General features: G+C 35.8%; 1 protein-coding gene across 1 annotated transcript; it reads left to right on the top strand.

Annotated features, from left to right (window-relative positions):
• Positions 1 to 2,267: 2,267 nt before the first annotated feature.
• On the top strand, positions 2,268 to 10,395 carry scrn2 (secernin 2). The gene is made up of 9 exons (XM_073855857.1): positions 2,268 to 2,424; positions 3,063 to 3,225; positions 3,485 to 3,668; positions 6,139 to 6,336; positions 6,812 to 7,027; positions 9,214 to 9,379; positions 9,458 to 9,626; positions 9,784 to 9,934; positions 10,019 to 10,395. The coding sequence occupies exons 2-8, from the start codon at positions 3,064 to 3,066 to the stop codon at positions 9,922 to 9,924; spliced, it is 1,236 nt and encodes a 411-aa protein (XP_073711958.1). The 5' UTR covers positions 2,268 to 2,424; position 3,063; the 3' UTR covers positions 9,925 to 9,934; positions 10,019 to 10,395.
• Positions 10,396 to 13,100: the final 2,705 nt, after the last annotated feature.

The following is a 13,100-nucleotide window of genomic DNA, read 5'->3' as shown; positions in this document are numbered from 1 at the left end:
TGCGACTACAACTGAAAAGTAAAGAAATAATAAAAAAAGCTAGCTCACATTTCAATTTTTTTTTTATTGAACAAGCATAGCAGCAAATACAAATTCAACAACAAAAACAATTATAAACAGAGTAGATGAAGAACGATTACAGTGAAAAACAAATTAAAGAGACACAACAAAACAAAAAATAAGTAAAAGGATAAAGTAATAATAAAAATAAATAAATAAATAAATAAATAACAAAAATAATAATATAACATAAAATTAAGCCAGGGGAAAAATAAAATTTAAAATAAGATCAAGATAAAAGTGCCTTGAGATCCTTGGGCTTTCATTATAGAAAAGAATAAATATTATACTTTGAGCACAATGTAACTGACTTTAAAGCTTTGGCATTGTTGGAAGAAGAGATAGTACCCAAATAAGATTTCAGGTCATTGCACAAAATAATAAAAAGAGGTCTGACAGATAAAAATTTACACTTGTGTACAAAAAACTTGGCTAGAAAATAAATAAATTAACAAGAAAATACTTGTCTTTTTAATTTTTATCAGAGTTATAACAACCAAATAAGATATCATTAATCTTCAAAGAGAAATTGACAACAAAAAACATGAACACAGTCCCAAAAGATTAGACAATTTGATGGGCAATTGAGATATATTATAATTACATACTAACAGAGAAGGGAGCTGACATTTCAAGTGCTTTTAGATAATAACAGCGCTTCAGCTGCGCCAATAACCAGACAACACAGCATCCAATCAGCGCCTGTCATTTTGACACCACGCTCCGTGCAGCGAATCAGTTTGTGGAGTACTGCTGCTACGTCCTTCGGCAACCAACGCACATAAGCGCTTCAAAGGCGCCATCAAGCGGTCATTTTAAGAACAACGCCTGGCGTGTTTAACTTTCGGTGGAATTTATTTATCCTCATCCTCAAGATATATTAATGGCCAAATGTACAGTTCACTACATATACATTTTCCGTTTCGTTTTTGCTTGTATTTTGAATTAGGCATTGAATTGTGTTGTGTTTTAGAAGTGAAGAAAATGTCCTAAAATTAACTAACCCTGGGATTTTATGTCTTGCATTGTATATGTGTAAGGTATTATAAACTTTAATATAATTGTTGTTTATTAACTGTAATTTATTAGGATGCTTCAATATTTATAACTGTTTATAATAAAAACGGGAGCTTTTTAATACCGTGGGACTAATTTCACTGATTAAAGTAATAATATTATTAATAAATATACAAAAAATTGTCCTCATTTTTTAATTTAACTGTGTGTTACAAACAATAGGAAATCCATTATAATATTTTATTTTTTATCTTACATTCAGGCTATGCTATTTTTTAGATAGATAGATATATATAGGGGCACAACAGTAGATCCTTAGAAATGTCACCCAAAAAAGGTACAACATTGTATTATGCTTAGTTACAGAAAAGTGACGGAAAAGGTACAGTTTTGTACCCAGCTTTACTGTTTTCTACATAAAAACACAATTCATAATGTGAATAACCCTGATATCATTAATACTGACTTGTAAGAGCATGTCAATAATTAATAATAATTAGTGAAATCAAACTTTGATGCTTCTAATCTCATAATTAGATTGAGACCTTAGCCTGGATTTCACAGACAGGGTCACATAGGCCTATGTGCTGCTCAGTAGCGGTCTATGCTTTACTTGTTTTCTTGATGCAGCAATTATAAATCATGGCAAATTTTTGCATCAATATGATTTCTAAAAAATAATTTATAAATCACTGTAAATCACAAAAATGTGATTGTAAAAACAGTAAATTACAAAAAATTACAGGTTTCGGTTCGGTCACATATTTCCAACCTGTTTATTACAATATCTGTGTAATGAACTGTTTACTTAGTAAAATAATAATATGAATAATAACAACAACATACAAGCAGATATTACATAGCCTACTAATGAATATATCTATGTTTCTACTTTTTTATCTCTATTTTTGTGCTGGCCATATTAAAGGTTAATTTTGTGGTTACTGCAGACATAAAGCTTCCTGTGGTATGTTTTTTTTGTTATTTTTTTCTTCTTCTTTTTTGCAGATGACAAGTTTGCAATCGATGTCTGCTGACAGATACAAAACCATTTTAAACTTTGGACCCCGATACACATTTAAGTTAACTATTTTGTTTACAAATGAAACTTTTCGTCTGCATCCCTTTGTTTAAACAATAGCAGTACGAAAACTTAATTGAAGATTTATTCATATTCCTGTGCAGTCTTGTACGTATTCTAGTTTTCTTAAAATATTTGTCTTAAGGCAGTTGCAATATTGCAACATCAGTTCAGGGCGGAGGACTTTTATTTTGAAGTGCGTGCAGTGGCAGGTTGATCAGTCTCCCTGCCTCACAGGCTCGCTGACGGATCAGGACCTTATTAAGGTAAAAACTTCATCAATTCCTGTCGAGCATGGGCAAAAAAGTTAAAATATTACTATTAAAACCTAAATAAAGCATGCACGTGGATGACATTCATTAATTTTAATGCAAGAGTCAGATCATTCATCCGGCCGGTATCAGATGTAAAGGCCAGATAAATAATAATACCACCTCTAATCTCTACACTTCTTTAAACAATTATTAAAGGATTTCTATTATGTTTATTCTGCAATTTGAATGCAATTAAAGATCGGAAATGATCGGAGAAATAGAGGTCAAGCGACAATAAGCCGTAAAGTTACCTGTCCATGATTGAGATTTAACATTACAGTAACGTTAATCCCCAGCACAAGTGCACGACATTTAACTACACCGTCAATTATTGATACCCTTTTACTTATTAATAAAACACAAATGGTTTCCCCCATTTCTAAAAATCTTATTATTTTCTGTAATTATGCTTAAACAGTATCTATTTTATACAATCTGTATAAAAAACTTTAACTTTAAAAATCATCTTGACTATGTATCTTATATTTATCAATTCATTTTTAGTTCCTTTCTATATCATATGGTATAGTAATGTTCTTATCATTTTGAAATGATCCAGCAAATTGATCCTGTTTATTGATGTAAAATAGGATGGCTGAACTACCTCGGTCATGTGACTGTTTTGTATCTCTGCCTCCTGGTTCAAAAGAAGATCATGTGATATTTGGTAAGAACTCTGACCGTCCGAGAGATGAGGTGCAGGAGGTGGTGTATTACCCTGCGTCCTCACACCCTGCTGGGTCTACAGTGGAGGTAAAACATTTGTCTCAAGAGACAGCTGCTTTTACATGCTCGTTTTTAGACAAATGTAATGTCAAGAGCTTCATTAGAAGAATTACTTGTTTTTTTGGTCTTTATTTTCATTTTCTGTGACCAAATACTGTTATTGAAGTTTTCGAATTACAGTTCAATGACATGCTGAATATATACAGTACATTTGAGGATGTATGAAAGATAAATGGAAATAAGGCCAAAAGATACAGGATTTTAAGTTTTTTTCTTTTCTATGTAGTGCACATACATTTCCATCCCTCAAGCAGAGCATACTCATGCAGTAGTATTGAGTAGACCCGCTTGGCTCTGGGGGGCTGAGATGGGGGCCAATGAACACGGGGTTTGTATTGGGAATGAGGCGGTCTGGACCAAAGAGCCTGTGAATCCAGAGGATGCTTTGCTGGGAATGGACCTGGTTCGGTGAGCATATTTTTGTTGTTCAAGTTTTTATATCCTTAAATTTTTACCACGTTTAACCATACCATATTTAACCATATTATTTACAGCCTCTTTTACTTTAAATTAGGGATTGAATGACGCGTTGATCACGTAATTACGTTGATTTGAATTATGTGCTGTTTTAACACACCATTGAATTGGACTAATACTGTAACATCTATGACTAACAATTGCATTTTAAACATTACATGAAACCTTACATAATGAAATAAAACACTGCCATCAAAGACAACATTTATAAAACTTGATAACTTTACCACATGTGAACATGATTTTTCATTCCTGTCTGATTGATGGCCATATGCGGTTGAGTTAAAGACAACAAATCCCATCATTCCACGCTGCTTCAGAGCGTCATTAATCTACGTCATTGTTATTATTTTGATTGTGCGCCCTCTAGTGGCGGATTCTACAAATTGCATCTTTAATACATAGGGCTGTCTTGAAAAAATCGATTCACCGATTCTGAATTGATTTTCATAATAATTTCTAAAGATCGATCCGTGACTCAGAGGAACGATTTAATAATTAATAAGTTAAACTTGCCGCGTCATTGAATTCACGCATGCGTGGAAGGACATAAAACAATGAACATGGCGGTCAGTAACGTTAAGCAAGCGCAGGGGCGTTGCCAGCCGATTTTGCTGGGGCTTCAGCCCCGAATGTTTTGAGTCAAGCCCCGTGACTCCGTCATGACCTGGGCTCATTTCAGTCAGTTCACACGCTACACATTGTATTTCTCATGCTGAGAGGTAAGAGATAAATTGTCCTTCTATATACAACTAATGGACGAGGGTCACGAGGCACAGGCATACGCTGGACAGTTCTGTCGAGTTCCGCTGCTTCGAGTTTTTTAAGTGTGTTCAACTTTACGCAGCGCTGCAAGAACTTACAAGCAGATGAAATCAGAGTGTCGTTTCTTGCAGCGCCTCATGAAGTTGTACACACATATTAATGCATCCTGTTAGGCTGAATTTATGTTGGACTTGTAACTTGTAATAAATATTTTCCTTGGCGCTGCCACTTTATTTTTCATGTTGAAAATTTTTGTTTGTGTATTTGCTTAATTGAGAAAATGCTTAAAGGAACAGTATGTAGGATTGGGGCCGAAACTGGTACTGCAATCACAAAACTTGTGGCTAAAACTGGTACTGCAATCACACAACTGGTGGCCAATATACAACATGACAACATAAACATCAGTTGAGGGGTGCAACTCTTTTTAAATGACAATATCCTGGCCGGACCACTGTTGTGAGTGATATAAGTATTTGAAATAAAAATGATTTCTTAATGTCTAGTGACATATCAGGGCCATTTTATGATTAAAGGTATCACAGAGGATTTTCTTTTTCTGGGTGGATCATCAAGACTATTGGTCCTCCTAGTTGTCAATCAGGAGTGTTGCGCAATTGCATTTTTTTAAAAAGGTGGAGAAGGCGGTTCTTTTTTAAAATTCGAGAAAATCCTCTGCTACACCTTTAATTGATATACATTTCTTACATACTGTTCCTTTAAATAAAATGTTGGCATTAATGACGGATGTTACATTTATTATTTTGTTGGTGAATTCTTGTTGGTGAATTTTTATAAAAAAAATCATTGGACTATTCCACTAATCAAAAAAATAATCAATAGATTAATCGGTTACTTTTAATTTTTTTTAACCATATAAGGAAGGTTTCCCAAATGGGGCTTATCCTAGTCCCAGACTTAAATGCATGTTAATTTAAAAACAATTTGCTCTGACATATCTTAAAGGCGGAGTCCACGATGTTTGAAAAACGCGTTGGAAAAGGAGACGGGCCGACTACCAAAACACACTTATAGCCAATCAAATCAAATCAAATGCCGGTTTGCGTATGTGTGGGGCGGGTCTATCAACAGAAGGTCCAGATTCTATTGGGGTAGGGGCGTGTTTGTTTAGGTGATTTCAAATATCAACATTGGCTTTCAAACATCATGGACTCCGCCTTTAACATACATCATTGCCATTATTTTGTCTCAAGATGCACACCAAGAATGTTTTTTTGTAAGGTATATTTGTAATAACGACTGAAATGTCCTGGACATCTAAATCCTGTCCTGGAAACTGCCATATAGTTTTTTTTCTTTTGTATTACAGATGTTAAAACACATAAACACACTTTTTATCAGCCGCTTGACATTTGCCTCAAAATCAGACCTAACAGTTTTAATCCAAAATTTTACTATTTACTACTATTATCTTTTTCATTCAACCAGAAAAGGCCCCTGTTGCAATAATCTAAATTGCTTGCATCTGCCTAAAATTAGTTAATATCATTATCTCATTTTTGACGAAATGTTTAGCGGCTTTCACATCTGAGCTCCTCAATTATTTACCATGTCTATATTATTGTGTACAGAATGATAAACACAGTCCATTGACAGTGTGTGTTGTGTGTGTTCGGTTGGGTCTGGAGCGTGGGGACACTGCGTGGTCCGCTCTGAATGTCATCACAGCACTACTGGAGCAGCATGGTCAGGGCGGAGCCTGCAGGGAGACCACCGAACCCTTTAGTTACCATAACACCTTCTTACTGGTGGACCGACAGGAAGCCTGGGTCCTAGAGACTGCTGGAAAACTGTGGGCTGCTCAAAAGATCACAGGTGAGGGAAGAGACACGCTAATGGTTTCTAAGGTTTGCTTTGTTGTACTGTGTGTTTTGACTTATTCTGAAAGCAGTATGAAACAAACAGGTTGTTTTGCGGTTAAAAGGTCAGGATTTAGCATATACTTCCTATATAGTAGGGTCCAAACATCTGAAGGCAGTGGAATTGCTTCTGTGTGATCAAGTACATTTTTGGTTAAAAATGATATCATAACATCCTACATTTAGTGAGGTGTATTTCAAAAATCAACATGAATTTCAGAAATGTTTTGAATGTGGTATACTTGAGCTTTAATGCCAAAATTCATTCAAGCTTCCATGGGACTTCAAATCCCAGATTTTCAATATGATGATATACTTTTGGACCGGACCAAACTGAATTTATATCTGTACTTTAGCTAAATCAGCATTATACAAAAGAGCTTGCCTAATATATTTCTAAAAAGAAACTTGACGTTTTTTTGTTTTATCAGAGGGAGTCAAGAACATTTCAAACCAGCTGACGATAAGCACAGAGATCTCAGCGGAGCATCCCGAGCTACGCAGCGTTGCCCAGACTCAGGGCTGGTGGGGTGGGGAGGGAGAATTCAGCTTCACCGCTGCTTTCAGCCCTGATAATCCTCCTGTCAGGATGGAGCTGGCAAAGCAGCGCTACAAGGGTGGGACTGCATTACTCCAGCAACATGACGGTAATACAATTTACTCTGATATCATGGTCTGTCTGTCTGTCTGTCTGTCTCGCCAATTACTACTTGATGATGTAAATCCTGCTTGAGGTGATGAAAGAGAATAAGCAATTAACTCATTCACCGCCAGCCTTGTTTTGAAAAGTTGCCCGCCAGCATATTTTGTAATTTTCACAAAAGTTTCACAAAATGCATTCCAGAAAAAAAATTATACTAAAAATAGATATACATACAAATATATCAATTGAAAGAACAGACCGTCTGCTTTCAAACAAACAATACACAAACAAATCAACAAATGGAAAAAAATGTATAATCCTATATAATATCCTATCTATATTTTTCTCTTTGCTTATAAACTCTTAAATGTGGGTATTTTTCTTTAAAAAATTTTTTTTTTTAGCAAAAATCTAAAATAATAGCATTTTTGTGAAGGAATTTTGATGCAAATGTTGTCTCTTAATTGACAAGATATCTCGTCAATGGCAGGGAAAGAGATTAAGTCACCAGCTGTCACCATTCTGATAAGTTTTGGTCATTTTAGTGGTTATTAGTGAATATATGAAGAGCTGGTATAGAAAAAAAGGGCATCTGAGATGTTTGTTTTCTTGTAAAGGATCATTTTGATCAGGCTCTTATGTTTGCGTTCAGTAAATTTACTTTAATGACAATGAAAATGTTATTAATCAGTAGCTAAAATGCTTTATTTTCACAAATGTCACTTTATTATCATTTCATTGGTATTTAACCAATTTGACTGTCTTTTGCTGCAAAACCATCTAAGTGCATGCAAAAACCTCCACTTCTTTGAACAACACATGGTAAACAATTGCAAAATCACTGTTTGCAAACAATGAGAGGGAAGTTTTTTTTCAAAAGGTAAAAAAAAAACCTGAACCACACATTAGGGGGCGCTGTGATGCATGCGGCTGCCACATTCAAGTTGTATTCAGGACCAAACTCACAAGGGACACAAGTTTGAATGTGATCCATGGTCATTTTACATTTTTCTTTTTACTTTTTCTTTCCATTCTATTGACTGTTTAAAAGCAATATTCCACTTTCATTGTTCAGTCGGGAAGAAATTAAGTTTTATGAGAAAAACATTTAAGGATTTTTCTCATTTTAATAGACTTTATTGGACCACAACAGTTTACCGTTTCAATGCAGTTTAAAATTGCAGTTTCAACACAGCTTCAAGCCCCCTTTATCTGCAATATCCAACCACAGCACTGCCATTTAGTGCAGAGAAAAAGAGAGAAAAAAATACTTGACAGCACAATTGAGTTTCAATTACAACAAACCACCATCATTGTGATCAGTGTTTGCATACAGACTACCGGCACATCCGGGAACTTGACTACAAATTTCGTCACCGCCCCTTTTTGGGGGATAAAAACCAGACCTTCCATTGACTTCCATTCAAAATAGCGGAACAAAGCAACGTTCAAACGGCTCTAAACGATACCAAACGAGGCATAAGGGTCTTATCTAGCAAAACAATCGTCATTTTCGCAAAAAAAAAACTTCTCATCTTGCACTAGCCTTGTGATGCGCCAGCGTGACCTTACGTATTACGTAATCGCGTCGAAAGGTCACGCATGACGTAAGCAAATCTACTGCCCCAGTGTTTACAAGTGTGGAAGAAGAGGACCGTTTCAACGTTTTTGTATATGGAATGATACTAATTAATGTCTTTGTGTCAGTATGTTTAAAATGGTCCACAAATGTGCATTTCACATATGTAATGCTTGATCTTTCGACGTGATTACGTAATACGCTGGCACGTCGCGACTAGTGCAAGACAAGAAGTTGTGGTTAAAACATACTTATTTTTTTGAATGAAAATTACAAATGTTTCGTTAGATAAGACCCTTATGCCTCTTTGGAATCATTAAGAGTCCTTTGAAATGACATTGAAACTGCAATTTTAAACTGCATATAATAAACTGTAAACTGTTGAGGTCCAATAAAGTCTATTAAATTAAGAAAAATCATGGAATGTTTTCCTCAAAATACTTAATTTCTTTTCAACGAAACAAAAAAGACACACAACTTTAATAATGCGAGTAAATTACAGAGATTTTTTTAATAAAAGTGGAGTAATCTTTTAAGCTTTGTATTTGTATTGTTTTACTCCTACATTCTAATAAAATACATTTTTTCCTCACCTCTGACCCTTTGTGCAGGCTCTGTGACAGCGGAGGTGATGATGAGCATCTTGAGGGACAAAGCCAGCGGGATCTGTATGGACTCAGAGGGCTTCCGTACCACAGGCAGCATGGTGTCCATTCTCCCACGAAATCCAGATGTGCCCTGCGTCCACTTCTTTACTGCAACCCCTGACCCCTCCAGGTATGACCCCCGATCACTCAAAAGAAGCATTTATTCTCCAGGCAGACACGTTCACACTTTCATTATCCTCTGTTGCAGGTCTATATTCAAACCTTTTATCTTTTCTGAGAGCATGAGGCCGGTTAACACGGTGATATCTCCGCAGTACGGCCCAGATGATCCTGTTAGGACACAGCCTCGATTTCAGCACCAGGTGGATCGCAAACATGAGCTCTACAAAGCCCACCAGACAGCACTGACCAATCCAGTAAGTCTATATAGACAATACAGTATGTTTCTGTGGCTGAACTGGTTAAGCATGGTTAATGCCTATGTTAATGTCCTCTAACATAGTTTTTAGTACAAAAAAGCTATGAATTTTTCAAATAACCATGTAGATTAACCATAGATATGTGTTGTAACAGGATCTACAACAGACCATGAGATATTTGGAGTCTCAGTGTCTTGAGGAGATCGAGGCCATGCTTAGGGGAGATATAAAGGGCCAGGAACTTGGTGACCTGTTTTTCGACTGTGTGGACGCAGAGATCAAATTCTACCAGTGAGACCCAGCAGGTAAATTGGTAACACATTTCCTGTCTGATCCCCCTATTTTTTTTTTTTTTGTGATATTGCTGGTAACCTGTGGATGTTTTGCAGTTCTCGTTGTGAATGTAACTAGTGCTTGCTGATCTGCCTGAAGAGAGACAAAATGAGAGAGTCCAGAGCACACGGGTTCCTGCCTGCTAAAATCCTGCTCTCCTAGTTCCCCTGATGCCATGCCAAACTAACTCTGATGTCCATGCCACATTACCTGTAACTGTTAAAACCATACATTAAAACACATTAGATGTTTATGTGAGTGGATCACCATAATCATGTTTAATTGTCGCACAGGGCGGTCGTGTATGCATCACATTTAACAGTTTGTGATAGATTACTAAGGTGTGTGTAGATGCGAAAGAGGAGACAAACTGTTAAGAGAAGGATTCAGCTAACAGACTGAGGAGATAAACAATTAAATGATGATGATTCAACCTGACTGAGCTTTTTGTTATGGTCATGTCATACGCACAACCGGCGCAACGTCATAGAATGTCTCTGAACAGGTTCACGCCCACTTTTGGGGGATAAAACCAGACATTCCATTGACTTCCATTCAAAATATCGGAACAAAGCAACGTTCGTACACAGCCGGCAGACGTAAATAACTTATGAAATCACTCAGATTAAACATGTTGAGTAATTATCTGTCCACCCTGCCTGCCATAGAGCGCGAAAGATACATTAACACATTTAATTTGGTCAATATAAAAACATGTCTCTTTCATTCTCCCAGCATCAAATTTGTGTAACAACGCTCCCTATTGGCCAGAGGTGTCTTACCCGGACATTTACTCGTACCTCATCGAGTCAACAGGGAAGCAAGTTAATGATTTTACTTCGTATTTGAAAGTTATTTATTATGTCTTTATATTTAGAGTAATGAGTGCACTTTTCCGTCCAGCCATACAACTAACTAGCTTAGCGATATTTCCAGCAATCACTGGATAGCGTTGTTACACAAATTTGACGCTGTGAGAATGAAAGGGACATGTTTTTATATTGACCAAATTAAATGTGTTAATGTATCTTTCGCGCTCTATGGCAGGCAGGGTGGACGGATAGTTGCTCAGCATGTTTGATCTGAGTTATTTCATAAATTATTTGCGCCTGCCGGCTGTGTACGAACGTTGCTTTGTTCCGCTATTTTGGATGGAAGTCAATGGAGGGTCTGGTCTGTTTTCCCCCAAAAGTGGGCGTGAACCTGTTCAGAGACATTCTATGACGTTATGCCGGTTGTGCGTATTTCATCAGCTCATTTGCATTTTAAACGACACACCCAAAAACGGCACGCTTTTGCTCAGGCCTACAAATTTGCAATTTTTAAATGCTGTAATTAATTATCTGTGGAGTATTTTGAGCTAAAACTTCACTTACGCACTCTGGGGACACCAAATATTTATTTTACATCTTTAAAAAATCTCATAATATGACCCCTTTAATGTTTAGTGAATATTTTTGGTTGTAAGTGCATTTTCCATGTAAATGTATTGGGAAGCCAGCCACAATTTATCATAATAAAGTTGTGTTTGTTAAAATAAAAAATGCATTGGTTAACACGAACTAACAATGAGCGATATAGTTCATTGTGCATTAACTAATGTTAACGGATGCAACAGTAACACTTTACAACAGGGGTCTCCAGCCTGGTGCACAAACATGGTTAATTTCCATAAGGGATTAGCTTTGTACCTTAACATCAAGACACAGAGGCACTGAATTCCACATTTATTTTGGAACTGCAATTACATTATGGTTTATGTATAGTATGTTTGACATCACAAAAATAGTAAACAATCATAACATCTACCACATTTAGCTTGTGTATTCAATTGATGAATTTACATTGCCACCTTAAACTGCAGACTATACAATGGTCAAATGTCAGATGATAACGTGTATTGTAATAGCTGGTGAAACCATTTAAAACAACTTTAGACAGTACCACTCAGTCAAGAGAATATAAAAAATCTGGAAAAAAAAATGAAAGAAAGCTCATTCACATGGTCCCCAGCAAACAAATGCAAAACATCACAAAGTTATTGCAGTTTGACTGCATCATTTTTTTATGCAGTCTGTCATTTTGTTATATTGCACAAACAACAAAGGCTGTTCTTTTAGTAACCAAGTTATTAAAAAGAAAATAAGTGCAGCGGGTCTTATAAAACAGTCAAAAACACCCACGACCTTCACCAGAAACTTATTACTGATTATCTTGAAAGCATGAGCTGTCAGAGAAGAAATATACAGTAACAGAGGAAAAAACAAAGCCACAGTGGAAGAGCAAGCCATATGATTGGCCAATGGCAGTGTTTGATCTGTTACATACTAAGTCTAGGTAAAACTCTCTTACTTTAAACCATTCTAGCAAGTTTGTGTCTGTGTGTAAAGGTTTTTCCATACAAACACACATGTCAATCGATTGGGTCATATATAGAGGTCTGCTATTGCCCATAAAGTCTATACATTATAAAAATTACTTAATGCACATAAATGTTCAAGTTTAAACAACTTGAATTAATAAGGCATTCAACTTTCTTGACAAGTGGGGAGTTAGTATAAATAAAAAGGGCTTTCTTAACTACCAACTAGTTAAGAAATTTGAAATGATTTTTAATTTAAGCCGTTTAAACTTAAAAATATATATTTTTTTACAGTGTATAGGAGACTGCAATGAAAAACTGGAATGAAACAGAAAGTTCTTATTAAATTGCATGTGGTTAATATTCTGGTAAATACAGTAACATGCTCTGTTGGTATCACACACACACTGTAAGATAAAGTATTACCAATATATGTTTTTAAATCCACAAAGTACAGTAATGCCTATAGCTGTACTTATAGACAACAAGTAAACCAGTGGAATGTAATATGCTACAATAAGCGAGTGACTGTTACATTTAATTGATAGAAACAAAAAGTAATGGTATGTTTATTTGCACATGTACAATTTACAGTGCATTTTTTAATACCATGCTACTTAAACATGATGGTTCAATTGTGTATCAAAGTGCCATGTTTATGATCAAATACCATCAATATATAATAGCACTGCTACAGCACTTCTCTATATTTCAGTTAGAGAAGTGTTATGTAACTTTGGTGAAAATTATGGCCATTATTACGTAATGAAGACCTC

The sequence above is a fragment of the Misgurnus anguillicaudatus genome, chromosome 18 (assembly GCF_027580225.2).
Source record: "Misgurnus anguillicaudatus chromosome 18, ASM2758022v2, whole genome shotgun sequence".
In the NCBI taxonomy this organism is placed as follows: Eukaryota; Metazoa; Chordata; class Actinopteri; order Cypriniformes; family Cobitidae; genus Misgurnus; species Misgurnus anguillicaudatus.
This window is presented reverse-complemented; position numbering and strand designations above follow the sequence as displayed.

Excerpts from the sequence above, each read along its gene's own strand:
- scrn2 (XM_073855857.1), top strand. The coding sequence starts at position 3,064 with ATGGCTGAACTACCTCGGTCATGTGACTGTTTTGTATCTCTGCCTCCT. Across the intron at positions 3,226-3,484 it reads CTGCTGGGTCTACAGTGGAG|TGCACATACATTTCCATCCC; the intron begins GTAAAACATTTG and ends TTTTCTATGTAG. Across the intron at positions 6,337-6,811 it reads GGCTGCTCAAAAGATCACAG|AGGGAGTCAAGAACATTTCA; the intron begins GTGAGGGAAGAG and ends TTGTTTTATCAG.